The sequence below is a fragment of the Callospermophilus lateralis genome, chromosome 3, assembly GCF_048772815.1.
Source record: "Callospermophilus lateralis isolate mCalLat2 chromosome 3, mCalLat2.hap1, whole genome shotgun sequence".
Classification (NCBI taxonomy): domain Eukaryota; kingdom Metazoa; phylum Chordata; class Mammalia; order Rodentia; family Sciuridae; genus Callospermophilus; species Callospermophilus lateralis.
In genome coordinates, this window is record NC_135307.1 from 103,467,487 (window position 1) to 103,495,179 (window position 27,693).

Sequence of the window (27,693 nt, forward strand, 5' to 3'; positions counted from 1 at the left end):
TAAAATAAAGGCATGCTGTCCTCTACAACTACAAAAAAAAAAAAAAAGAAAAAAAGAAAAAAGAAAAAGAAAGAAAGAAAAGAAATATTAACTACTGAAATTTCAGAACATCAAGAATAAGAGAAAACTTTAGATAAAAGACATTTACGTTAGATACAGATAATGTAAAGAAGGAAAGGTTATCAGACTTGTCAATAATCTCTTAGAAGCTAGATTATAATCAATGACTTCAAAACGAAGAAAGCATATTTGCAACCTTGAATTTCATACCCAAACTATAAAGGTCTATTTTTAAAAATATCTTTAGTTGTAAATGGACAACCCACCTTTATTTCATTTATTTATTTTTATTTGGTGCTAAGGATCAAACCCAGTGCCTCACACATGCTAGGCAAGCCCTTTACCATTGAGCTACAAACCAAGCCCACAGGGTGTATCTTTTTTCGAACACACAAGGTCTACAAAAATTTACTCTACAAAAATTTACTCATGCACTCTTTTCTCAGGAAGCTAATTAAGAATATGTTCCACCAAATCAAAGAAAGAAGATGACAGGAAATTCAAGAAGTAAAGGAATTAACATAGAAGAGAAAATGAAGGAATCTCTAAAAAAATTGTGAAGACATCCCAGAATGGTAGTTGTGAAGCAGGCCTATAAGATAAACAGTGGTAGGCTGCTTGTGATAGGCTGAGGCAGGAGAATCAAGGCCAGTCTGGGAAACTTAACAAAACTCTGTCTCAAAATTAAAAGTAAAAAGGGCTGGGGATGTAGCTCAATGGTAAAATGCCCTGGGTTGAATCCTGAGAACTCAGGGGTGGAGGGTGGAGTGGGGAGGGGGGCCACTCATGAAATAGCTGAGATGTTGAAACAAAAAGGAAAAATAGTGTGAGAAAATTAAATCCTCATTTTCATAGAGATAAAGCAATAAATAAAAAATATTTACAACATTTAAATGAAGAAATCAGTGTTTAATTGTGCTACTTGGAAATATGAGGATAAGGAGCTAAAAAAACAGCTGTGATTTGAAAGGGACTACTTCTTAAGAACAGGATTCAAGCCAGGTGCAATAGTATATGTCTGTAATCCTAGTGGCTTGGGAGGCTGAGGCAGGAGGATTATAAATTCAAAACTAGCCTCAGCAAAGTATCGAGACCCTGACTCTAAATTATATATATATATATATATATATAAATAATATGGCTGAGGATGTATCTCAGTGGTTATGTACCCCTGGGTTCAATCTCCAGTACCAAAAAAAAAAAAAAAAAAAAAAAAAAGAGCAGTATTCAAAGATGTGGAGGAATAGAGCAGAGAAGCTATTTAACTTTTTAAGACTATTACATCTGTAACTTTAAAGACTAATTCTAAAAACTAGATATGGTGACACAGACCTATATTCCCAGTTACTCCTGAGGCAGGAGGACTGCAAATTCATAGCTAGCCTGGGCAACTTAGCAAGATCCTGTCTCAATATTTAAAAAGAAGGCTGGGAATGTAGCTCATGGTAGAGTACCCATGGGGTTCAATACCAAGTACTACAAATAATAATTACTATAAATTTGGGTAGTAACATTTTAACTTAAAAATGGTTTATCATATCTCAAAAATTAGGTAAAAATGCATATAAAGCAAAAATAAGACATTACTCAGTTTATTGTTTTATTGTCTCTGGTACTCTCCTTAGATGCCATTCCCTACCTCCATTTAAAAAACAAACTATGTATATTTATATTTATTTCTCTTTTTTTAAATTTTAATTAATTTTTTGGTGCTAGGGATTGAACCAAGAGCCTCTGGCATGCCTCTATCACTATGTACATTTTTATGAACTCAAATAATTATATATTTTCTTGCCAATCTTCATCTTGACCTATATAATTGTTGACTACATTGAAAAGAAAAACTGGTTCTGCTTCTTTTTGTTGTAAACAAATTTTAAAATTATGAATGTGAACATTTAAAACATACACAAATAAAAGTCTACCAGTATAAGTACAGGTTTTTCCAAGTGGGTTGTTGTTGTTGTTGTTGTGTTTGTTTGATACTGGAGATAGAACTCAGGGGGCTTTACCACTGAGCTACACTCCTAGTCCTTTTTATTTTTGAGACAGAGTCTTACTAAACTGCTGAGACTGGCCTTGAACTTGCAATCCTCAGTCTCCTGAGTCACTGGGATTACATGCATGCATCACTGTGCCCAGTCCAAGCAGGGCTTTTAAAAAATGCTGAAGGGCCATTATTTGAGAACTATGTTCCATGATTTTTTGATCTATGTGTAGTTTAATGGCCAATGTATGATTCTTCATTTATTTAATTTGTTCATATAACAAACCTTTACAGATCTTCTTAAATTTGAGAAACCATACTAAATTCTGAATTTCCTGAAACCTGTAATATTCTCAATTGTACTTCAAGGTTCTGTAATGTGCTTAATCCAGCAATCTTGCGGGGAAGGGAAGGCAGTACTCAGGGTCAAACCCAGAGCCTTCACATATTTAACACTGGCAATTCTTTCTTAGAGAAAAATTCAAATCTAACTACAGAATTTAGTGCTTATGGATCAATATGGAAACCAAATGCACACAAGGTTCCTAAATTCAACATTGTGAAGAAACTTTATATTATCTTTTCTGATTTTTTTGCTTTCCAAAAAAATCCAATAGATATCATGCCAATGCTAAAAGGGGAAGAGGCTCCATCTTCTGCATGTTTCAGAAACTATACTTACCAAGCAAGTATTAAAAGTATAGCAATAGCCAGAGGCAGTGGTACATGACTGTACTCCCAGTGTCTCAGGAGGCTAAGGCAGGAGACTCCAAGTTCAAAGCCAACCTAAGCAACTTAGTGAGGCCCTAAGTAACTCAGCGAGACCTTGTCTCTAATACAATATAAAAAGGGGCTGGGGGCTGGGATTGTGGCTCAGTGGTAGGCACTTGCTTAGAACCTGTGAGGCACTGGCTTTGATCCTCAGCACTACATAAAAATAAATAAATAAAATAAAGCTGTTGTGTCTGCCTACAACTAAAAAAATTTAAAAATAAAAATAAATAAATAAAAGGGGGTTGGGGATGCGGCTCAGTGGTTAAGCGCCCCTGGATTCAATCCCTGGTACCCCCCCCCCCAAAAAAAAAAGAGAAAGAGAAAAAGAAACAATTAGAAAAAAAAGCCAAGGGACTGAAGATATAGCTTAGCTGTAGAGCACTTGCTTAGAAGGCCCTGGGTTTGATTCCCAACACTTACTTGAAAAAAAAAAAAAAAAAAAAAAAAAAGCCAAACAGCAATTCCCATGAAGATAAGAACTCTGCGGACTACAGTGGCATCCGCAATGATAAAAACAGTACCCACCAATATACTTGGTACTAAAATGTGCTGAAGAATGAATAAAACAATACTTTGTAATGTTGGCTATATTCTCTAACCAATAGAATACGAATATATCATATTCTATTATGTGTCAGGGGTTTTTGTTTGGTGTTTTTTATTTTTCTTGTTTCTGAGGATTGAACTCAGGACCACGGGCATGCTAAAGAAGCTACATCCTCACCCCTTTTCATTTTAAGACCATGATTCACTAAGGTGGAGGGAGACAGGCTTTAAATTTGTGATCCCCCTGCCTCAGCCTCCCGAATAGCTGGGATTACAAGCAGCAGTCTGACTCAATGCGTCGGATAAGATCTGTGTTGTAATTTTTGTGTCCCCGGAGCTGAGGGAAAGGGGGATTTCAAGAAATGGTGCTTTTCTGGGAGGGGTCACAATAGGACCCGCATCCACCTTCTTACCAACAAAACTTCCAGGCTACCGTCAGTCCTCTTTGAAAACTACATGTTCTGAAGAGTAGTCAATTCTTATTAGAAAAAGACATTTTTCATTAGCAGGCGCTTCCCACTCCATGCAAAATGACGCCAAAACCAAAACCACAGACTTGGCTAATTCGAACGCAAGTAAATTTATTATTACTGGCCCAAATTACCCACTTTCTTTTGCTGCGCAGACCAATATCCACAACCACACTGACGCCTCCTATAGGGCGAACGTCGCACCAGTAGCCGGTGGGAAGCGCAGCGATTCTCAGCCAGAACAGGGAGAATGAAATTTGTGCACTGCAGTAATCCAAACACCTCGAGTAGATCTCCGCCTTTAAAAGCTGCATTCGGTAAGAAATGCTGTGAATTTTTCATATTACAAGCTGGGGAAACAAGTCTCCGGAGCCCTTCTTCAAATGCTACGACCACCTCCAATACCCACCCCACCCCCGCTCAGACCCACATCCGACCCGGCTCTGGGAGGTCACAGCCAAGCGTTCAGACGACTCCAGCGCGGGCCTTTAAAGCCGCGGCGAGCGGTGGGGCTGCCCCGCAGTTCAACTTCCGGCCACAGAGTGAGAGGATGTTTTCCTACTGGAGCTGAGGCCGCGGAGACGCGCCCTAGCCACGCCCCCGGCCACGCCCGCCACGCCCGGCATTCGGGACTCAAGCCGGCACCCGCACGCGGGAGGGACGGGGCTACGTGGGCGGCTGCTGCGGGTTCGCCTTCGCCCCGCATAGCTCAGTCGCGCGGGGGCACGCCCCTATCGGGCGGAGGCCGCGGCAGCGGCGGCGCGCGCGCTCCCGGTGCCCTCCCCGTGACGTGCCTGGCCAGGGCCGCGCTAGGGCGCTGTAACTGCCAGTGCCGCTGTCATGGCGTCGGAGGCGCTGGCTGAGGAGTGCTGGCCACGGTCTCTATAGAGCCAGGGGCGGGCGGCCGGCCGGGTATGGAGAGCGGCCCCGAGAGCCTGCTGCCGCTAGAACACGGGGTGGCGGCCGGGCCAGGGCCGGGAACAGGTACTCCCCCAGAAGGACTACAGGAGACCAGGCTTGCCGCTGGAGATGGTCCTGGAGTACGGGCGGCGGAGAACGGCAGCGGGAATGGGCAGGGGGCGGCGGCTGCCAGAAGCCCCCCAGACTCGGCTTCTCCCGCGGGCTCTCCTCAGACTCCTGGACTCTGCAGCTCCTTCCCGGGCTTGGACTTGAAGGAGAGCGTTTTGGAGCGTCCTGCTCCCGCGAAGGCGCCTCTGAAAGGGCAGCACAAGGTGACCGCCTCCCCCGAGACAGCCGAGGCCGTTGCGGGCCTTGGTTTGGGTCCGGCCGGAGACTCGGGGCCCCGCCTGGATCCTGCCGACACCTGCCGAGCAGAACTGGCGGCCGCCGGCTCCGAGGAGCCCCGCAGCGCTGGCGGCCTCAGCAGCAGTTGCAGCGACCCGAGCCCTCCTGGGGAATCGCCAAGCCTGGACTCCCTAGAGTCGTTCTCTAACCTGCATTCTTTCCCCAGTAGCTCCGAATTCAATAGCGAGGAGGGATCAGAGAACAAGGTTCCGGAGGAGGAGGAGGGCGCGGCCGTATTGCCTCGGGCTGCCCCTCTGTGCAGAGAGGAGGAGGAGGACACCGCTCAGGTGTTGGCAGCCTCCAAGGAACGCTTCCCGGGACAATCTGTGTATCACATCAAGTGGATCCAGTGGAAGGAAGAGAACACACCCATCATCACCCAGAATGAGAATGGACCCTGCCCATTGCTGGCCATCCTCAATGTTTTGCTTCTGGCCTGGAAGGTACATTCTGCAGCTTTCTACTTCCTACCGTTTCTGGGGAGGGGAAAAATGGGGTGAGGAAGCTATTGCTTGTCAGCTGATAGCTTCCTCCTTTCTTCATTCATCAGTCCTCTTTTCTTCTGGATGAAATTCATTCCAGGAATCCTTTGTTGAAAGAATATTCATGTTCATATATATATATGTTTATCATGTATGTGAATAGCATATACATGTTATATGTGTTGATCATACATATACATCGTGTGTGTGTGTGTGTGTGTGTGTGTGTGTGTTGTATACACACACATCTATCTCAGGAAGAATTGCACTTAACTTCAAATCTGGTTAGTAGTGTTTAAATAAGAGTTCAACATTCAGTTTAATGTTGTGGTTGATATACTGTACTTACAAACAAGTAGGGCTTAAACCGCCCTAAACCTAAAGTTATTTTTAACCGATGTTTTCCTGTAGTATTGCTTTGTATTGGCTTTATAACATAGGCAAAAAAAAAGTGAAGAGTTGGAGAAGGTGATCTTCAGAATTTACCATCAATCCATGGTATCATGGAATAAGTTATGATGGTTATGTTTAGTCTATTTTCCAAATAATTCTTGCCCCATTTGGATCCTTAAGGGAATGGTTATAAGGAAGATATGACCCTTTAGAGAAATTCTTCCTAAGTAAAAGAGGTTGGGACCTCCAACCTTGGCTAAAGGTCTCAACATTGATCTGAGACCTAATTACCATAATTTCTAGTTTTTCAAAGACTGATTTTATGCATGATTTTTACTTCCCTCCTTTCTTTGGCTCTACTTAAAAGGTTTGGCATTATTGCCTGCAATCATACATCAGAACGTATTGAAGGAGCTAAAACAATATTAACAACTAAAATAAAATATATATAAGATAATGGAGCAAAAAAAGAGAAGGGTAAGTATGTTGAAGACTCAGAATGAGTAACCTGTAACCTGTGTCTTGTGTAAGTTAGCAGTTTCAAGGTGCTGAGGAATTGCATCTCACACCACTTATTTTATTTTCAAAATGTTAATTATATCTATAGATAAAATATTCCTAGGAAAATAATAGCTTGGATTATTCTGATCGGTTAGGAAGAAAATCAAGTAAAGCAGGTAATATTTATATATGCTGTATCTTCCTATTGCTAGCAAGGCTGATACAAAGGATGTAAGATTAGAATCCTTTCCATTATCTGGTTTTTAATGGCACTTGGATATTTTGAGTGAAGACAGGTGCCTGCTTTTTTTTTTAGGGAACTGGGTATTGAGCCCTGGGGCACTCTTTCACAGAGCTATGTTCCCAGCTTTTTAAATTTTGAGACAGGATCTCACTGAGTTGCTGAAGCTGATCTCAAACTTTTGATCCACCTGCTTCAGCCTCCCAAGTCATTGGGATCCTGGTGTCTAGCAGTGCCTGCTCTAGAAGAGCTATCAAGATATTTGGGATTGCTGTGTTTATGTATGTAATATTATTAAATAATACTAAATATTAAGTTATATGGAACAAATGGGAATGTACTAGATATTCAAAAAGGAGAAATTTTCCTTTGGTTTGGCATAGTCCCAGAAAGCTTCATGGGATTAATAGGTCTTGAACCAAGCTTTTAAGGAAAAAAGGATTTAGGATAACAGGGAAATGTATTTCCTAAAGGGGAGAATAATATAAACAAAAGGAATGCAAATAGAATGGATAGTGTGTCTGTGTTTGTGTGTGTTTATTAGAAATGGTGATGTTCATATTGCTAAATTTATACTGAAGAATAATAAAAATGAAAAGGTGTAGAAGACCTACTTGATGGAGGCTTTTGACCAGGGAATTAAAACTTGATTCTGTGAGCCATTCTCTTTTGTAAGAAGGAATAATTATTAGTTTCCTTTAAGATTTTCTCTCTTCTTAGTTTCCATATAGTACTGCAGAACTTCAGAGGAAGAAGCAAATACTGTGTGGCCTGGAGTACTTGGGGATAGATGAGCTTTGAAATGACTCTGAAAGACTGATTTGAGTATATGATCACATCTTTGGGTTTCCACTATGTGTAAGGTACTATAGAAATGCAGAGAAGAGTATAAAACAAATTTTGTCTTTGTTCAAAAGAGGAGGCATATTTATAAACAGTAATTGCAGAGCAATGTGAGAAACTCTAATGTATTATGAAAATACAGAGAAAAGGTAATTGGGGATTCATGAGAACCTTATGAACCATGTCTGTAGGATGAGTAAGAGAAAGCCTTCTAGGCAAAGCATACATTCAAAGACTCTAAAGCTTTTAGAAAAAGGTTTGTTCTCTTTGGGACCTCCAACCTTGGCTAAAGTGCAGTGTGCAGTGGAGGAAGGAAAGAGGAACAGCAGGACAGAAAATTGATAGGTCTTGTTAGGCTGTGGATCAGCAGGCATGCAAATGAATTTGAAGAGTATTTTGTAAAAAGGCAAGTCTTTTTTCTGCATTTAGTCTATGTGCACAAAAGTCTGTCATCAGTAGTCATTGACTGATAGGGAGATGGATAAGAGAAGCAAAGTAAAGCAGTATCTCAAAGTAATCCAGGAATTCTAGAGGTTGAAACTATCTTCATAATAATGATGTTATTTGCCTTTTTGAAGTTTTGGTGGAGTTTTCTAGGCCGCATGATTGGTGATAAGCTGCCAATTGCTCTGACAGTTAATGGAATGTTATCTACATATTCTTCTTCTTCTTTTTTTTTTTTTTAGAGAGAGAGAGAATTTTTTTAATATTTATTTTTATTTTTCGCCGGACATAACATCTTTATTTTATTTTTATGTGGTACTGAGGATAGAACCTAGTGCCCCGTGCTTGCCAGGCAAGCGCGCTACCACTTGAGCCATATCCCCAACCCCCGTCTACATATTCTTGTGTTTTAAATTTTTCTAAGTTTTGCCAGGCAAAACTATATAATCTCAGCAACTCCAGAGGCAGAGGCATGAGGATCACAAGTTGGAGGCCAGCATTGTCAGTTTAGTGAGATTTGCTTATCCACTGAGCCTCATTCCCACCCCTTTTTATGTTTTATTTAGAGACATGGTCTCACTAAGTTGATGAGGCTGGCTTTGAACTTCCAATCCTCCTATCTCAGATACCTGAGTAGCTGGGATTATAAGCATGTGCCACTGCACCTGGCTTTAGTGAGACCCTGTCTTAAAATAAAAATAAGGGCTGGGGATGTAACTCAGTGGTAAAGCAACCCCGAGTATAATCACCAATACTGAAAAATGTTTTTTTCCCCCCCAATTTTAATTTCTAATATGGTAAATAGTAACAGATAAAATCCACATAGACAAAAACTCTTTGGGATCCTCAATAATTTTTAATGACTCTGAGGACACACACACACTCACACACTCACTTTTTTTTTGTAGTGTTGGGGAAGGAACCCAAGGCCTTATACACGCTAAGCATGTGCCACTGAACTACATCCCCAGCCCCACTTTTTTATTGAATCCAGGGCCTTGTGCATGCTAAAGTAGGAGGCTCAACCACTAAGCTATGTTCTCAGCCCCAAGATTGTAGTGGATATAATAGAAAAAATTAATAAGGATAGCTTTTTGTTTTGTTTATTTTGGCTATGCTGGGGGTCAAATTCAGGGCCTAGCACATGCTAGGCAAGTACTCTACCTCTGAGCTACATCCCTAGCTCTAAGCATAGCGTTTTTTTTTGTTTTGTTTTTTGATACATAATTCTTTGCTTTGCCTTTTCTCTTTAATGAAGGAAGGTACCAGTGATGAATTTATCACTAACTAGATATAAGAAATGAAGGCTGCCATGGGATATGCCTGTAATTCCAGCTACTCAGGAAGCTGAAGCAGGAGGATCCCAAGTTCAAGGTTAGCCTGGCAACTTGGCAAGACTCTGTCTCAATAATAAAATTTTAAAGAAGGCCTGCGGCTGTAACTCAGTGCCAGAACACTTGCTTAGCATGTGCAAGGCCCTGAGTTCCGCAGTACCACCAAAAAAAAAAAAAACAAGGAAGGAGATGACATTCTTTTTTTTCAAATTTGGATAATACCTATTTGTTGGGTCTTTCATAAGATAGGAAAGGTGTAAATGCAATAATTTTGGATGGGAAAGTTGATGGCAAAGTTTGCTGTGTCAAGTTAGAAATGTCTAATAGAGGGACATAAAAATATTATGCCTCCAGGAGCATGGACTGGGTCTCAGGAAAGAGGTAAAAATTATAATAGAGTCTGAATTTGGGGATTATTGCATAGATCCGAGTATTTATCTATGAGAATAAATAAATTCTCCATGGAAAATGATAAGCTATAGTTCTCAATATTTTTCTGCCTCAACGTATGTAGCAATTAGAAACATCCTATCTACCTTGCCTCTGTTTCCCCAGTTCCTCCTTTACCCCATTCTCCAACAGGTAAAGAGAAAACAGGATTAAAGATTAAAAAGGTGTGTTAGAAGTAAGAGAATTGAAAAAAAAATCACCACATGTACAATTTGAAATGTGGAATGAGAAGAAGAAATAGGACAGTGTCGTGAGAGTAGTCAGGGAGAGAAAATGTAATAGGAAAATGGTTTGTTACCATTGTCAAATGCAGCAAAATCAAGGAACAGATGGAGTAGGAAAGATTTTGCCAAAAAAGGACCGGTATGGGGACAAGGTCACAGGGGACAGGAAATACAGGTCTTCAGAATAGGTGGTACAGTCTCTAGAGAAAAGGAACACCATTTTCAGTTTCTGAAGGATTGGGACAAGGATGATACAGACTGGTCATATTAATATAGTGAGATAGATGGAGTGTGGAACCTCACATTTTCCATTGTGGCAGAGTAACTATTGAACTCATCAGTAATTAAGGAGAGAAGGAGAGAGATTGTAAAGCATTGAAGGGATAGATTTTAGGTACTTTGCATTTTAGAGAAATTTCTTATTTATTTATTTATTTATTTATTTGTATTACGGATTAAACCCAGGGGCACTTAACCACTGAGCCACATTAGCAGCCCTTTTTATTTTTATTTTGAGACAAGGTCTCACTAAGTTGCTTAGGGCCTCGCTAAATTGCTGAGTCTGGCTTTGGACTTGCAATATTCCTGCTTTAACCTCCTGAGTGGCTGGAATTTCAGGCAGGCACCACCACACCCATTTTAGGTAGGCTTTAAAAGCTTTTGCTATGTCAGTTTTGCTTTTTTGTTGTTTGTTTTTGATTTTTCTCTAGTAGTTCTCTTCTACCTGGAAATAGGACCAGGAAGAATGTCTGGTTAGTGTTTTCAGAGAATGAACTTTTCAAGGGTTGACTCACGGAAGGTAAATGAAATAAGAGTTTTAAGTGAAACAGTTGAGCCACTCGTTTGAGAGGATGACATCATAAGATCAGTAGACTGAACACATATAGGAGGATTTGAGTGATTAAGAGGAAGTAAGTGCAGTGGTTCTGGATGAGAGATGACAGTTAATAAAGATGACAGTTAATTTGTTTCTGATGATAATGGCTTTATGGTATACATGTTGAAGCTGACTGAATAATGAATACTCGATAGTTGAGTATGTTATTACCTTTCTACCTTTGCACATGATTTAAACTTTAAAAGTTTTTGCCCTAATACTTTTATGTTTGCAAAGATATTTAACAATAGAGGGAGTCCCTATTTTCTCTTTCTTTCAGAAAGAATATTATAGATTCTGAGGCCAACATACACAAAAACTTCAATGAACTATACTGTATATTATGATAGAGGACATATCATAGTATAATAGCTAATTATTATGTAGGTATTAACATTTTAATAGAAGAATGAATTCAGTATTCTAATTTAAGATGCTGAAATACATAGCCTTTTCTCCTTAACCCTTTTGGGTAGGAAATTCTTTTCCTCATTTTCTCTTTCTTTCTTTAATATGAGTTCAAATCTATAAATGATCTTCAGTTAAATCAAGGGATAAATGCCAAAGTTCTGAAGCAAGATTTTTTTTATGTTAAGCTGATTTCTTCACACATCAAACCAACAAACTGTAAGATGAGGATTGATTCCTTTGATTCTGTAAATTATTTTAAAAGCTTAAGGTTTAAAAAAAGAAAAAAATATATATACCTTACACACAAAAAACAACAAGCTCATCATAAATTAAATCAAAATACACATTTAACTGAGAGAAGTATTTGCCAGATTGAATGTCTAAAGATTAATTTCTTAGTTTATATAGAACCCTTATAAATTATAAAAAGAGCTGGGTGTGGTGGCACATGCCTATAATCTCAGTGACTATAAAAGGTTGAGGTAGGAGGATTACAAGTTTGTGTTCACCCTGAACAACTGATCAACACCTTGTCTCAAAATAAAAAGTAAAAAGGACTGGGGATATGGCTCAGTGATTAAATGCCCCTCAGTTCAATCCCTGGTACCAAAGTAAATAAATAAATAAATATATATATATAAGAAAGAAAAATATAAGCGGCACAATAGCAAAAGGACCAAAAGGCCATTAACAGAAAATCTGAAGTTCAAATGGACATTTTCTCTGTCTCATTGTCACCTACAAAATGAGGCTCCATGGATGTAAGTTTTTTGCCAGCAATGAGCTTTTGCCATAGTTCTCTCTCCCTCCTTCCCTTTCTTCCTTCCTTCCTTCCTTCCTTCCTGTGTGTGTGCAGCTACCTCTTCTTTCTTCTAATGCTTTGCTTTTTCCCTGACTTGTAGGAACATTGCAATCATACAAATTTTCTCATGTTCTGTTTCCTAAAGTAAGCACAAAACTCTCTTGAGGTTTTCCAAGTGTATTTATTACTTATAAAAGCAAAAACAGATGGTGAACCAAAGGTTCTATCTTAGTCTCTGCCCACTCTCTTTTAAATATAGATCTTGTGAGAAGAGATTAAAAACTTCACACAATGTGGGGTTTTGTTTACACAAATGATTTTAAGGAAAGTTTCTGAATCTTTCATTGCTAGTCTTTCTCAAGAATTAAAAGTAGTGTTGTATCTCTGGATTTGTGAGATAAAGTAGATGAGAGCTGATGATAGTATGATAGTAATAGTGCCAGTGGGTGATGTGTGCATTTTCTCCTCTGCCATTGATATTGGTATTCTTTCAGTGAAAATCCTTCCTTCTCCCTTTCCAACCTTGTCTGTTGAGGATATAGAGGGTACCAACAATCATAGTACTTTGAGTAATATTAAGTATTCAGTTAGTTTTGTGCCCTCTTACTGTGTTATTATATATGCATTATATATATTTTCTCTTTTAATTTTTTCAAGTGCAAAATGAAATATTTATGTAGCTATTGTTTTCTATTTTGCATATACAAAAAATTGAAGCTAAATAAAGTTTAAGTAACGTGTCCAAGGTAAGATTATCACCCACTCCAGAACCAGAAATCTCAATGGATATATTTGAATGGGATGATAAAGTTCAAGATACCAGTAAGCCTTGTGGACAATAGGTCTGGGACAGAGAAAGATAGGATAACCTGTGATACAGAAGTAGAGATAGACTCTGATTTATTAGATCAAGTCCCAAAGATCTAATACTAGACTCATTCTGGTTTTTTGCCCCTTGTGCTTTATGTCTTTGGAAATATCTGACATTTCTTTTTTTCTTCTCCTTTTTTTTTTTGCTATACTAGAACTTGAAACTAAAGCCGTTTGCCTGCTAAGCATGTACTCCACCACTGAGCTACATCCCCAGCCCCTCTTTATTTTTATTTTGAGGCAGGGTCTCACTAAATTGCTCTAGTTGGCCTTGAATTTGTGTTCCTCTTGCCTCAGACTCCTTAGTAGCTGAGATTACAGGTGTGTGCCACCTTGCCTGACTAGTATATGACACTTCTAAGTTCAGATTTTTTTGGGGGGGTTCTATAGTGAGTAAACTTGCCTTTGCCATCATTCAATAATTTCTATCTCTACTGCTACTACCCTTGAAGCTTTCTTTATCTCTTACCTGGACTACCTCAGTTGTCTTCAGACTGGTCTGTTATCTTACCTTGTTCTTGTTCCTATGTATCTTTTAAGCAATTAATGTGAAAGTTTCACTGTCAGGTGGTTTTTTTTTGTTTTTGTTTTTGTTTTGTTTTGTGAAGATTTTTTAGCATGGCAAGCTTGCTGAACTTCTTATATATGTAGTGCTGAGGATTGAACCCAAGGCTTCATACATTGAACATGCTTTATTTTGCTAAAAAATCTCATTGTGAAAACATTCTTTATTGCTGTAAAACACTTTGAAGTGTCTGTAATTTAACCTGTAATTTTTGTTGGTTTTAAATAGGCATTTGTGTTACTTGGAAGAAGGCATCTATATTATGATAAAAAATTAATGATGAAAATGTTTTAAATTAGCCTGAGGTTGGGATTGTCTCATAAAAATTTTCTGATTTAAATACTGGTGGCAAGTAAAAAGTCCCCAAATAGATTTACTAAAGCGTTGAAATTTTATTTATTTTTTAAATTTTAAAATTTTTATTTATGCTGGGTGCACTGGTGCACATCTGTAATCCCAGCGGCTCAGGAGGGCTGAGACAGGAGGATGGTGAGTTCAAAGCCAGCCTCAGCAAAAGCGAGGTGCTAAGCAACTCAGTGAGCCCTGTCTTTAAATAAAATACAAAATAGGCTCAGTGGTTGAGTGCCCCCGAATTCAATCCATAGCACTCCCCCAAATTATTTATTCATTTTCGAGTCAAGGTGTTTCTATGTTGCCCAGGTGGACCTTGAACTACTGGTCTCAAGCAATCCTGCCTCAGCATTACAAGTATCTGAGACTACAGGTATATACTACTGTACCTAGCTAACAGTCTGAATTTTTAATATTTTTAAGTATAGTAATAAGTGAATAGTACATATAATAAATTAAATTATTATTAAAAATGATGTATAGTAGCTTACAATACATACATTTTATTTGCTGGAGCCAGAATTTAAGGCATGTTGAGAGGATCCATAAGTTTTTGAGTCTTATTTTGAAAAGAGAGAAGCCTACCTTTCTGTTCTTTTTTCCCACACTAATAATATTTCTAATATTTTCAGAAGAACAATGTCTTTACAATTTTAAGTCAAAAAATCATGAATATTGTAGATTCATGCTGAATACATTGATATGTGTGTATATATTGCATATTCAAAATTAGTGAAATTTGAATAAGAAGAAATTATATTATTAGTGATTCATTTTACTGTAAGTACCTTATTCCTAACTGTGGAGGATTGGATCCAGAACTCCCCAAAGATGCTCAAGTCTTATATAAAATGACATTGTGTTTGTATACAACTTATCTGTGCATCTTCCTGCATACTTAAATTACCTCTAGATTACTTGTATTACCTAATAAAATGTAAATGCTGTGTAAATGTTGTAACACTATATTGTTTTGGGAATAATGACAGTTTTAAAAGTCTGTACATGTTCAGTACAGGTGACCTCCCCTTGAATATTTTCTATCTGGTTGATTGAATCTGCAGATATGGAACCTGTGTCTATGGAGGGCCAACTGTAATGCAAAAATAGTCTATAGTATGGAAATCAAATAATTCATGAATGAATTAAAAATGTTATCTCAAGTTCCAGCTCAACTTCCTGTTTTTTTAAAATATATATTTGTAATTGACATATAGTAGTTGTACATATTTATTGACTGCAGTCTAACATTTCAGTACACATATACAAATGAAAGATCAGATCAGGGTATCACCTTGGACATTTATAATTTCTTTGGAGAATATTTAAAGCCTTCTCTACTAGCTATTTGATATATTTAATTACTTGGCAGACATAGTTTTCCTACTGTGCTATATAATATTAGAAGTTATTCCTCCTACCCAACCATATCTCTGTACCCTAAATTTTTAAATTAAAAATTATATATATATCTTTATGGGATATAATGACATGTTTCAATTCAAGTTTGTCATTCAGATACAATTCCAAAGTAGACACTATTTTTTTCGACAAGCTTATCTTCACTTGTCAAATTCCTTTTGTTGTTGTTACTAGGGATTGAAACCGGGGCACTTTATCACTGAGCTACATCTGCAGTCCTTTTTATATTTTGAGACAGGGTCTCACTAAATTATTGAGGCTGGCCCCAATCCTTTGACCTCAGCCTCCTGAATAGCTGGGAGCCATTGTACCCAGATCAAATTTTCTATTTTTGATGATTAAATGTGTCACCAGCTGGCTGGGCTGGCAACAAAAAAACCCACACAAACACAGAAATACCTTTTTCAGGGGTCAGGGATGGCTCGGAAACCTCGGGTGTCAGCTCCCATGCTGGAAGGCAAGGGGAGCAATGGGGACAAGAGGCAAGAAAGAGCATGCCTGAAATCCTCTATTGGGAAAAGCCATTCATAGAATATTCCACCCAAATAAAGCAAGGGATTGGATTTCGAAGGGTGGAGTCTTGATTGGTGATATCTTGTGGTCAGTAGTTTGATTGACATCTTGGAAAGCCACACCCATCTCAGGTGCTGTGTGGGACCACAGGCAGAGCAAGAGGAAAGGCACACATGTGTCCCATGTAACACCAGTCCAATCCCCTCATAAGCTCAAATGAGCATAGCTCATACACACAGCCCATGGGTGGCTTGTGACATACATAAATGGATCCCAATTTTTAGTCTCGTGAGTTGATTATTCCTTTTCCATCATCCTCTGTTTTTGTGTTTGTTTTTTTTTCCCCCTGATACAAGAGGTTGAACCCAGGGGTGCTACCACCGAGGTATATCACCAGCCCTTTTTATTTATTTATTTATTTTTAAAATATTTTTTAGTTGTAGTTGGACACAATACCTTTATATTATTTATTTATTTTTATGTGGTGCTGAGGATCGAACCCAGGGCCTCACACTTGGTAAGTAAGCACTCTGCTGCTGAGCCACAACCCCAGTCCCCCTTTTTATTTTTTATAAAAAAGTTTACATTCTATTGGTCACAAACTTCATCAATTTTTTTTTTTTTAGTCATAGATGGGACACAATATCTTTTTAATTTATTTTTATGTGTTGCTGAGGATTGAACCCAGTGCGTCACACTTGCAAAGCAAGCGCTCTACCACTGAGCTACAACCCCAGCCCAACTTTGTCAATTTTTGATGTAAAATATGTCTCAAGCCAGCATGGTGACAACACACTTATACTCCCAGTTACTGTAAGAGGTTGAGGTAGGAGGAGTGCAAGTTTGAGGCCACCCTAAAAAAATGATCGAGACCCTATCTCAAATAAAATATACTGTTTGTTTGTTTGTTTTGGTACTAGGGATTGAATCCAGGAGACCTTAACCATTGAACCATATTCCTAGCTCTTTTTATTTTTTTTGTTTTGAAATAGGGTCTAAGTTTCTTAGGATCTTGCTTAGTTGCTATTTGAATTGCTATACTTTGAATTGCTATTCTTCTGCCTTGGCCTCCCCAATTGCTGGGATTATAGTTGTATACCACCATGCTTGGCTGTCCGTACATTTTTTTTTTTTTTTTTAATGGACAGGTTATGTAGCTCAGTGGCAAGTGCTTATCTTGCATATGTGATACTCTTGGTTTAATCCCCAGTGCAAACAAATAAAACGTTTCAGTGGGTTTTTTTTGTTGTTGTTTTGTTGTTGTTGTTTTTGTTTTGTGTGTCGTGCTGGGGAGTGAAGCAAGCACTGTACCACTGAGCTGCACCCCCAACCTTCCTGATATTTTACCTAAAATTTCATTGAATGTTTTTCTGTTTTATTAATTGATATTCTAATTAGATATTTAATAATAATCTATTGCTGGTCACTTTTGCTATTTGGAAATTTCAAGACTAAATTCTTGCCATAAGTTATTTAAACTCCTTATTTCTTAGTTATTGCTGACTCTCATGCATTTGCCTCCCCACTCAGAATATGAAAATTGTAGGTATCGAAATCTTGGCATATAATTTTTAGGACATTATAAGATTCTGATCAAGATTTAATTAACAACAGAAGATTTTGTTGTTGTTATTTATTTATTTAATTTTATGTGGTGCTGAGGATTGAACCCAGGGCCTTAGGTATTGATAGGTGAGTTCTCTGACACGCAGCTACAGCACCAATCCCTCTTGTCTATTTTTTTGGCTTCACTTGAGCCTATCCTCAAATATACTTCACTTTTTAAGAATTACAGAATAATTGGGCTCATCACTAAGGTTTTACCTTAGTGGAACATTTGGAGTTGCAGTAGCTATTTTCTTCTAATGGTTGATAAATTTTTATTCTGATATTAACAATTTCTCAGGAAACCTAATTAATATAATGAAATCTTATTCATAGGACAGGACATTATCTATTTTCATATTACATTTAAACCTCACTTTATTTTGGCTTTATTAATTTGGAACTATGTGTTAATATATACTGAGAGGATTTGTTCATATTTTAGGAATAATATTTAAACTATGAGAGTGGCTTCCAGATACCCTTGTATAAGAGTACTTATTTACTTATAAAAAATATGTTGTATGTTACTATTAAAAGAGATCATATATCATTTATTTCACAGCAAAACTTAAAGTTTAGAAATTTAGAAAGATTGCCACAACTGCTAATTCTGTATTTTTAGCCAGCAATTTTATGACCTGTTTTTTTTCTTGAATAAATTTTAGAGAGAAGTATATTTTAGGTCATTGACAAAACCCTCTGCACTTGTTTTTGAGGTAGTGATGGAGGAAGGCAAAAAAGCAAGCTTTTAGGAAGATCTTCATTTTGTGGTTAAAAATAATATTTGGAATTTGTTTGAGGTAGACATTTTTTCACTTTTATACTCTTCCATAGTTTTAAAGAACATACAGTATTTTATTAGCTATGATTCAGGAAATAGATCTATCTCTGAGTATGTTCATAGAGAAGTGAGTTAAAATATTTATTCATTTGGCTAGGCATGTTGGTGCACAACTATAATCCCAGCTATTTGGGAGGCTGAGGTAGGAGAATTGCAAGTTCAAGACTATCCTAAAAAATTTAGTGAGACTCAAAATTAGAAAAAAAAATAGTGGAGGAGGGGAGCTGGGGAATAACTCAGTGGTAGAGTGCTTATCTAGCATGAGTTCAATCCCCAGTCCACAATAAAAAAAAAAATAAAATACTTTAAAATTGTGTATTTGTTGGTCTCACTTCTTTTTTTTTTTTTTAAATACACCCCTCACACACACACTACTTTTTTTATTATTATTTTTTTTTAAAGAGAGAGAGAGATAGAGAATTTTTTTAGTATTTATTTTTTAGTTTTTGGCGGACACAACATCTTTTTTTGTGTGTGGTGCTGAGGATCGAACCCGGGCCGCACGCATGCCACGCGAGCACACTACCGCTTGAGCCACATCCCCAGCCCCTCACTTCTAAAATCAGTATACAGGTTGTTGTTTACCATTTCTTGTGTTTGAAGCAAGATAGGGTAGCAGTGCTATTTGGAAATTTCAAGATTAAATTCTCAAAACATCTGTTTGCAGATAACTAGGATTATAGAATATATTTCTAATATCCTTACCTTAATCACCCCACCTCACCTCCTGATGCTGGGGTTGAACTCAGAAGCCTCATACTTGCTAAGCATAGTCTCTACTTTTGAGCTACATTCCCAGTCCCCTTGGTTTTGTATTTTGATAGCTTTATAGTAGGATGACTACATTACCCAAAGAGAATAGATAGGCCTTAATTTATTTAAGAAGCATTGTTAGGTGTACATGGCATTTTTTGATTGGTCTGAAACAGAAAGTTCCACTTTAGGATATAAATTTAGTTAATTTAAATATCAGATTTTTATTTTTTCCCTTGCAGTACTGGAAATTGAACTCAGGCCTATGCACAACCAGACAGGTACTCTACTACTTAGCCATATCATCAGCCTTAAATATCAAATCTTAATTTTGAAAAATCTTGATTCAGTATTATATTATGACAGTTAAAAATCTAAATATTTTGGGCTTTCTGTGCCATGCAGTCTTAGAGAAAATAAATTCTGACATTGTAGTACAAAAGCAGTCAAAGAATACATAAATAAGAGTGACTATGTTTCAGAAAAATCTTTGTTTAGAAAAACAATAGGCTACAATTTGCCAATGAATTTCAGTTTTAAAATATGCTGTGTATGGGAGGTCTCTATTTTCTGCTCAAAATCTGCTAAAAAAAAATCTTAATTAAAATAAATATATCAGTAAAAATAATTTAGGGGGTTGCGGTTGTGGCTCAGTGGTAAAGTATTTGCCTAGCATGCATGAGGCTCTAGGTTTGATCCTCAGCACCACATAAAAAAATAAAAATAAAGATATTGTATTCACCTAAAATTAAAAAATGAATATTTTAAAAAATTTAGAATGAAATAATGATCAAAACCTTCATGAGGAGCCAGGGTTGTAGCTCAGTGGTAGAGTTCTTACCTAGCACGTGGGGGGAAATGGGTTTGATTCTCAGCATCACATATAAATAAATAAAATAAAGATCCATTGACAACTAAAAAATATTTTTTAAAACAACCTTCATGATATCTCTTCATTTCACTAAGTGGTAAATCCAGTAGATAACTAAATTATAAGTATCATCTGTCATATATGCTCTCAGAGGATCTCATGACAGGTTCCCCCCCACCCTTGGTATCAGAGATTGAACTCAGGGGCACTCAACCACTGAGCCACATCCCCAGCCCTATTTTGTATTTTATTTAGAGACAGGGTCTCACTGAATTTAGCATTTCACCGTTGTTAAGGCTGGCTTTTAACTCACTGACCCCCTGCCTCAGCCTCCCAAGCCACTAGGATTACAGGCGTGTGCCACCATATCTGGCCATCATTTGGTTTTATAGGGATCACTTATACAACTTATTTTACTCATTGATTAAAGCAAAAAAAAATTGTGACATGTCATTAATACATTTGATAACATAAATCTAGAACACCTCAGAGAATTGTTAGAGAAATTGTTGATGTAATTGATTTCCTTGGTTAAGTAGAAAATTCCTGAGGAATTTTTGATTGCCTTGCTTTCATCTTCCTATCATTGATATAGTAATTATTTTGTTGGTGTTTTCCTCCTGTAGTATATATTTTCTCCTGTGAATATAACAGAATATGTTTGTGTCAGTTAAAATATTTACAATCATTGAGTGTAATATCCATGTACTGCATCTAACTACTTATTTGAAAAATTATTTTAGACAGGTGCTATTAAATTAGCTTGACTGCATTTTCTGGGGTTCAGCTTAACTATAATAAATGTATATCCTTTTAATCTTTCATTGTGAAACAATACAGAAAAGCACATCAGATTCCATGAATTATTATAGTTATTAATTAATTGATTAATGAGTTATTATAAAGAAAACATCAGTGGAACTACCATAACAAGTTAAGAAACAACATGGCCAGCACCCCAGAAGTCTCTCTTCTTTCTCCAACTATATAACTCCTTCTTTTCCCCCAGGAATAACTATAAATCCTGATTTTTATAGTATCCATTTTCTTACTTTTCTTTATAGTTTTACCACTTATGTGGCAAAACAATATAGTATAATTTTGCCAGTTGTTGAACTTTACTTTTTTAAAGATTTTTTAAAAAATATTTTTAGTTGTAGAAGGACACAATACCTATATTTAATTAATTATTTATTTAAAAAGTTTTTTAGATGTTGATGAACCTTTATTTTATTCATTAATTTATATATGGTGCTGAGAATCAAACCCAGCTCCTCACACATGCTAGGCAAGTGCTATAACTCTGAGCTACAACCCCAGCCAGTTTTTAAAATTTATTATATTACAGATAGATTCTTAAGTATATTACTAGTACTTTAATACTGTATTCATTGTAGCCATTAAAAAAATGTTCAAGGTAAGCCTAACAGGTTCTCACTATATTACTTAAGGTCTTGCTAAATTGCTGGGGCTGGCTTTGAGCTTCAGATCCTCTTGTCTCACCTCCCTATTCACTGCATTTATCTTGAACTTCTTCAGTATTTCAGAAAAACAGTTCCACAGATGATCTCGTACCTTTTCTTGCCCTTTAGATGAATTTTTCATGCAGGACACTGTTGTAGGTACCTAATTAATAATAACTATGATGAATGGTGAAGGGTATAGCACTTGGCTTTGAAAATAGATTTCTCAATGTCTTTTATATCACCTTGTAAATTGCATAGTGATAGGATTGACTTCGTTATTTTTATAAATATTCTAATAAAAATGCATGTTAACATATATGTATAGTAGACACATGGGCACATAAATACTTTTGCTTCTGATTGCAATAAACACTTCAGTCATCCAAAGAATTGGATTTTATAGCACTAATACTTTCTTTTTCAGGTGAAACTTCCACCAATGATGGAAATCATAACTGCTGAACAACTGATGGAATATTTAGGTTAGTGTTGAAGATTGGATGATTTTATATCTCTTCCAAAATAAAACTAAGTTTTCAAAGCTGAATGTTACACATTCTCACCTTTACAAAGTGCTATATTATACACTGTTTTAAAATTATACTTTTGAATCTGTTAATTAATTTTTTAACTAGTATGTTACTATTCCTAGATGTTATAGGCTTCTAACCAGCATTAAATTCTGCAAGGAGAATAGGTGATATCTAGAAAACAAGATGCATATAAAGTGTAATAAATTGCAGAATGGGAGATGACACAGAAACTCTGACATTGCGTGTAGAAGGTATTAAAAAAATATTGGATAGGCTTGGGTTAAAGATGAAGGAGGTAAACTGGAGATATAGGTCAGTGGTGGAACATTTACCAAGTATATTCAGGGTCCTGAGCTCATTCCCCAGCACCACAAAAAAAAAATAAAACAAATAAAGGCAAAGGGGATGATTTAGGGTAGTGCTACTCAAAGTATGATTCATGATCCTGTGCCAGTTTATGAAGTATTAGTTCAGTCTCCAGTGAGATAGGAGCTTAAATCAGGATATAAAACATTTACATTAGTAAGTACACTTAATTCATCCAAAATGTTTTTTATAGCAGAATTTTCTTGATGAAGGAATCAATGTATTGAATTGCATTTTTTCACAAGCTTATTTCTAATAAAGTTTGTAAACCAGTTGTATTGAGTTGAACTTGTTTAGAGAGTAGGAAGTTATACATCATACTGAGATCTTTTAAAATTTTGGCAAATAATAATCTATATATGTATTTATACTATTGCCAAATAGGAAACCTTAAACCATATTTTTCCAGTTTTTTTTTAGTAATTAAAATTTTATTTTTAAAAATATTGTCAGCTGATAATTTGGCTCCACCATTCCAGATAATTAGTTAACTGTTTTTTTTGGTAAGATATAAGCTTAGTAAAATAATTGGGATTGCAGTTTTGGAAGACCTTTTCCTTCATGTAATTCATATCATTTAATCCCTATTCACTGGCTAGGGACCTCATGGTTATAGATAGAATACCTACTTTTCTGCAAATAGACTGGATTTTTTTCCCTTTTATTTTTATTTTTTATTTGGGGGCATGGTATTGCAAATTGAACCAGGGCACTTTGCCAATGAGCCACATCCCTAGCCATTTTTATTTTTTATTTTGAGACAGGGTCTCACTAAGATGCTTAGGGTCTTGCTGATTTGCTGAGGCTGGCCTTGAACCTGTAATCTTCGTATATCAACCTTCTGAGTTGTTGGGATTACAGGCATGCATCACAGCACCAGCTAACCTAAGTTATTGATCCTTACACTTAATGATTTCTAAATTATATATCATGGGGAAGACTCAATATGCTTGGTGCTTTGAGGAATATCCAGTGTGACTGCCAAGGAATGTGCAAAGGGAAGCTAGTAGGAGATGAGATTGCACATGGAGTCAGATCACATAGGGTCCAGTAGCTGTTATAGAGGCTGACTTTTGCTGTGAGTGAGTTGGGAAACCATTAGAGGATTTTGAACAGAAGACTGATATGATCTGACTTTGGATTTAATGAGAATTCTCTAGCTGTTATGTTGAAAATAGACCTGGGGTAAGGACAGGAGCAGAGAGACCAATTAGGAAACTTACAACAAATGTGGTAGTAGCTTCAAACAAGGTAGAACTGGAGGTGGTAAGAAGTGGTGAAATTCTGAACATATATAACTGACAGAATTTCCTGATCAGTCAGATGTGGAATGAAAATGGAGTCAAGGGTTACCCTGTGGTTTTTGGCTTGAATAGTGAGAAGGATGGAGTTGTCATCAACTGAAATAGAAAAAAATGGAGAAAGTTTAGGGAGGAGAAATATCAGGATGCTTATATTTGGTTATAAAATGCTTATTGACATTCAAATTGGAGACATCAGGAAGGCAACTGGATATATAAATCTAGAATTAGAGAAGAATTCTAGATCATTGCTGTATAATATAACTTTTTGTGATGATAGAAATGTTCTGTATACATGCTTTCTAGTTTGTACCCATTAGCCCACACATAGCCCTTGAACTCTTAAAAATGTATTTGATGTGCTGGGCACAGTGGCCTATGCCTATAATCCCAGCAACTCCGGTGGCTAAGGCAGGACAATAACAAGTCTGAGGCTAGCCTTGGCAACTTAGAGTAACTCTGTCTCAAAATACAAAATAAAAAGGTCTTGTGTGCATAGCTTACTATGGTACACTCAGTGGTAGAACACTCTCATATTCAATATTCAGTACCACATACACACACACACACAAATGTAGTTAATGTGACTGAGGAATGGATTTTTGGTTTTTTTTTTTTTTTTTTTTTTTTTTTGCAGTGCTAGGTATCAAACCCAGGACATTGCTTGTGTCAGGCAGGTACTCTACCACTGAGTTATACCCTTAACCCCTGAATCTTTAATTTTAGGTAATTTAATTTGTATAGAAACATGATGCTATTGGCTACTGTATTAGATAGTACAGGTCTAATCTGTAAATTATATATTTTAAGATAAGATATATAAATGGGAGATTGGGTGAGTTCCTAAAGGGAATGAATGTAGATAGAGAAGGGAAAAGATTAGTGGATTGAATCCAGGGCATGCCAGTGATTAGCCAAGAAGGAGAAAAATAGGAAATTGAGATTTCCTAAACTCCAAATGAAGAAGTGTTTCAAGGAAGAGTGAGAGATTAGGTAAATCTCAAATGCTGCTAATAGGTCAAGAGGGATGAATAATGTAAACTGACCACTGGTTTAGCCACAAGGATGTCACTGGTAGCTTTGTTAAGCATATGGAATGAAAACCTTACTGTAGAAAAGTGAAAAATTTAGACCTTCATACATAGACATAGAATATATAATAATATAGATAGTTTGAAAGGATATAGCAAAATCCCATAAACAGAGTCATATACACAAGTACTAATAGCATAAAAGAATGAAATTTGTGCAAATAGGGCATTAATATTCAGAATATACAAAGAACTCAAAAACTTAACACTAAAAAACAAAACAAATAACCCAATCAATAAATGGGCAAAAGAACTAAACACTTTTCAAAAGAAGAAATACAAATGGTCAAAAAGTACATGAAAAAATGTTCAACATCTCTAGCAATTAGGGAAATGCAAATCAAAACTACATTGAAATTTCATCTCACTCCACACTAGAAATAAACTAGGGATAGTAGGAGCATACCTCAACATTGTAAGAACTCTATATGTTAATCCCAAGGCCAACATCATTCTAAATGGAGAAAAATTAAAAGCATTCTCTCTAAAAAACTGAAACAAGACAAGGATGCCCTCTTTCATCACTTCTATTTAACACAGAAACTCTAGCCAGAGCAATTAGGCAAAAGAAATAAATTAAAGGAATACAAATAGGAAAAGAAGAGCTCAAGCTATCCCTGTTTGCCAAAGACATGATTCTATATTTAGAAGACCCTAAAAACTCAACCAGAAAACTCCTAGAACTCATAAAAGAATTTAGCAAAGTAGCAGGATATAAAATTAACAACCATAAATCAATTATGTTTCAATACACCAATGATGAATCAGCTGAAAGAGAAATTAGGGAATTTATCCCATTCACAATAGCCTCAAAAATAACAACAACGTGAAAATCAGTCTAACAAAAGAGGTGTAAGACCTCTACAATGAAAACTATAGAGCAATAAAGAAATTGAAGAAGACCTTAGAAGATGGAAAAATCTGTGCTTATAGATAGGCAGAATTAATATTGCCAAAATGGCCATACTACCAAAGTGCTATAAAGATTTAATATGCAATTCCTATTAAAATTTCAATGCCATTCTTCATAGAAATAGAAAAGGCAGTCAAGAAATTCATTTGGAAAAATAAGAGACCCAGAACAAAGCAATCCTTTGTGAGAAAAGTGAAGCAAGAGGCATCACAATACCAGACCTTAAATTATACTACAGAGCTATGGTAATAAAAACAGCATGGTATTGGCACCAAAACAGACATGAAGACCAAAGGTACAGAATAGAAGACACATAAATACAGTTATCTCATATTAGAACAAGGCACCAAAAACATACATTGGAGAAAAGATATCCTCTTCAACAAATGGTGCTGAGAAAATTGGAAATCAGTATGCAGCAGAATGAAATTTAACCTCTACTTCTCACCTGCACAAAACTCAAAAGTGGATCAAAGACCTATTGGTATTAGACCAGAGACCTTGCACCTACTGGAAGAAAATGTAGGCCCAACTCTCAATTATGTTGGTTTAGAACTGAGTTTCCTCAACAAGACTCCTAAAATGCAAGAAGTAAAACCAAGAATCAATAAATGGGATGGAATCAAACTGGAAATCTTGTTCACCGCAAAAGAACAATTAAGAACACAAAGAGAGAGCCTACAGAATGGAAGAAAATCATTGCCACCTGCACCCCAGATAGAGTATTAATCTCCAGGATATATAAAGAAATCAAAAAACACCAAAAAATCAAATAACCAAATCAATAAATGGGCAAAGGAACTGAACAGGCACTTCACAGAAGAAGAAATATATGAAAAAACGTTCAACATCTCTAGCAATTAGAGAAATGCAAATTAAAGCTACACTGAGATTCCATCTCACTCCAGAGTGGCATTTATCAAGAAATCAAATAACAATAAATATTGGGAGGATGTGGGGGAAACGGTTCACTCATACATTGCTGGTGGGGCTGCAAATTGGTGCAATCACTACTATAGAAAGCATTATGGAGATTCCTCAAAAAAAAAATGGAACCACCATTTCACCCAGTTACCTCACTCCTCTGTATATACTCAAAGGACTTAAAATCAGCATACTACATTGACACAGCCACATCAATGTTTATGGCAGCACAATTCACAATAGCCAAATTATGGAACCAACCTAGATGCCCTTCAACAGATGAATGAATAAAGAAAATGTACACAATGGAATATTACTTAACCATAAAGAAGAATGAAATTATGGCATTTGCCAGTAATTGAATGGAACTGGAGAATATCATGCTAAGTGAAACAAGCCAATACCCCCCAAATCAAAGGGTGAATGTTCTCTCTGATATGTGGATGCTAACCCACAATAAGGGGAAGGGGCTGGAGAATAGAAGAAGTTCATTGGATTAGACAAAGGGGAATGAAGGGAAGGGAGGGGCATGGAAATAGGAAAGATATTAGAATGAATTGGCCACAACTTTCCTTTGTTCATATATGAATACACAACTGTGAAACTTCGAATCTTGTTCAGCCACAAGAATGGGATCCTAAATCATACTCCATGTATGTATAATATGTCAGAATACACTCTACTGTCATGTATATCTAAACAGAATAAATAAAATTTTTAAAAATTCATTTTACTCCAGTCAGAATGACAACTATCAAGAATACAAATAATATTAAATGTTGGTGAGGAGGTGGGGGGAAAGGTACACTCCTACATTGTTGGTGGGACTGCAAATTAGTGCAACCACTCTGAAAAGCAGTATGGGCATTACTCAGAAAACTAGAAATGGAGGGCTGGGGATATAGCTCAGTTGGTGGAATGCTTTCCTCGAATGCACAAGGCCCTGGGTTTAATCCTGAGCACCACCAAAAAAAAAAAAAAAAATGGAATGGAATCACCACTTGACCGAGTTATCCCACTCCTTGATTATACCCAAAGGTCTTAAAATCAGCATACTGCAGTGATGCAACCACATTAAGTGTTTATGGCAGTACAATTCACAGTAGCCAAGCTATGGAACCAATCTAGGTGCCCTTCAACAGATGAATGGATAAAGAAAAT

General features: G+C 36.7%; 1 protein-coding gene across 2 annotated transcripts in view; it reads left to right on the forward strand.

The window, feature by feature from the left end:
* The first annotated feature begins 4,469 nt into the window (after nt 1-4,469).
* The window catches only part of Mindy2 (MINDY lysine 48 deubiquitinase 2), an 81,236-nt gene continuing 58,012 nt past the window's right edge, over nt 4,470-27,693 (forward strand). For both annotated transcript variants that reach the window (XM_076850857.2, XM_076850858.2), the window contains exons 1-2: nt 4,470-5,585; nt 21,829-21,886. In XM_076850857.2, coding sequence (XP_076706972.2) covers nt 4,752-5,585; nt 21,829-21,886 — 892 coding nt within the window. In that variant the 5' untranslated portion in view covers nt 4,470-4,751. The remainder of the gene's footprint in view (nt 5,586-21,828; nt 21,887-27,693) is intronic.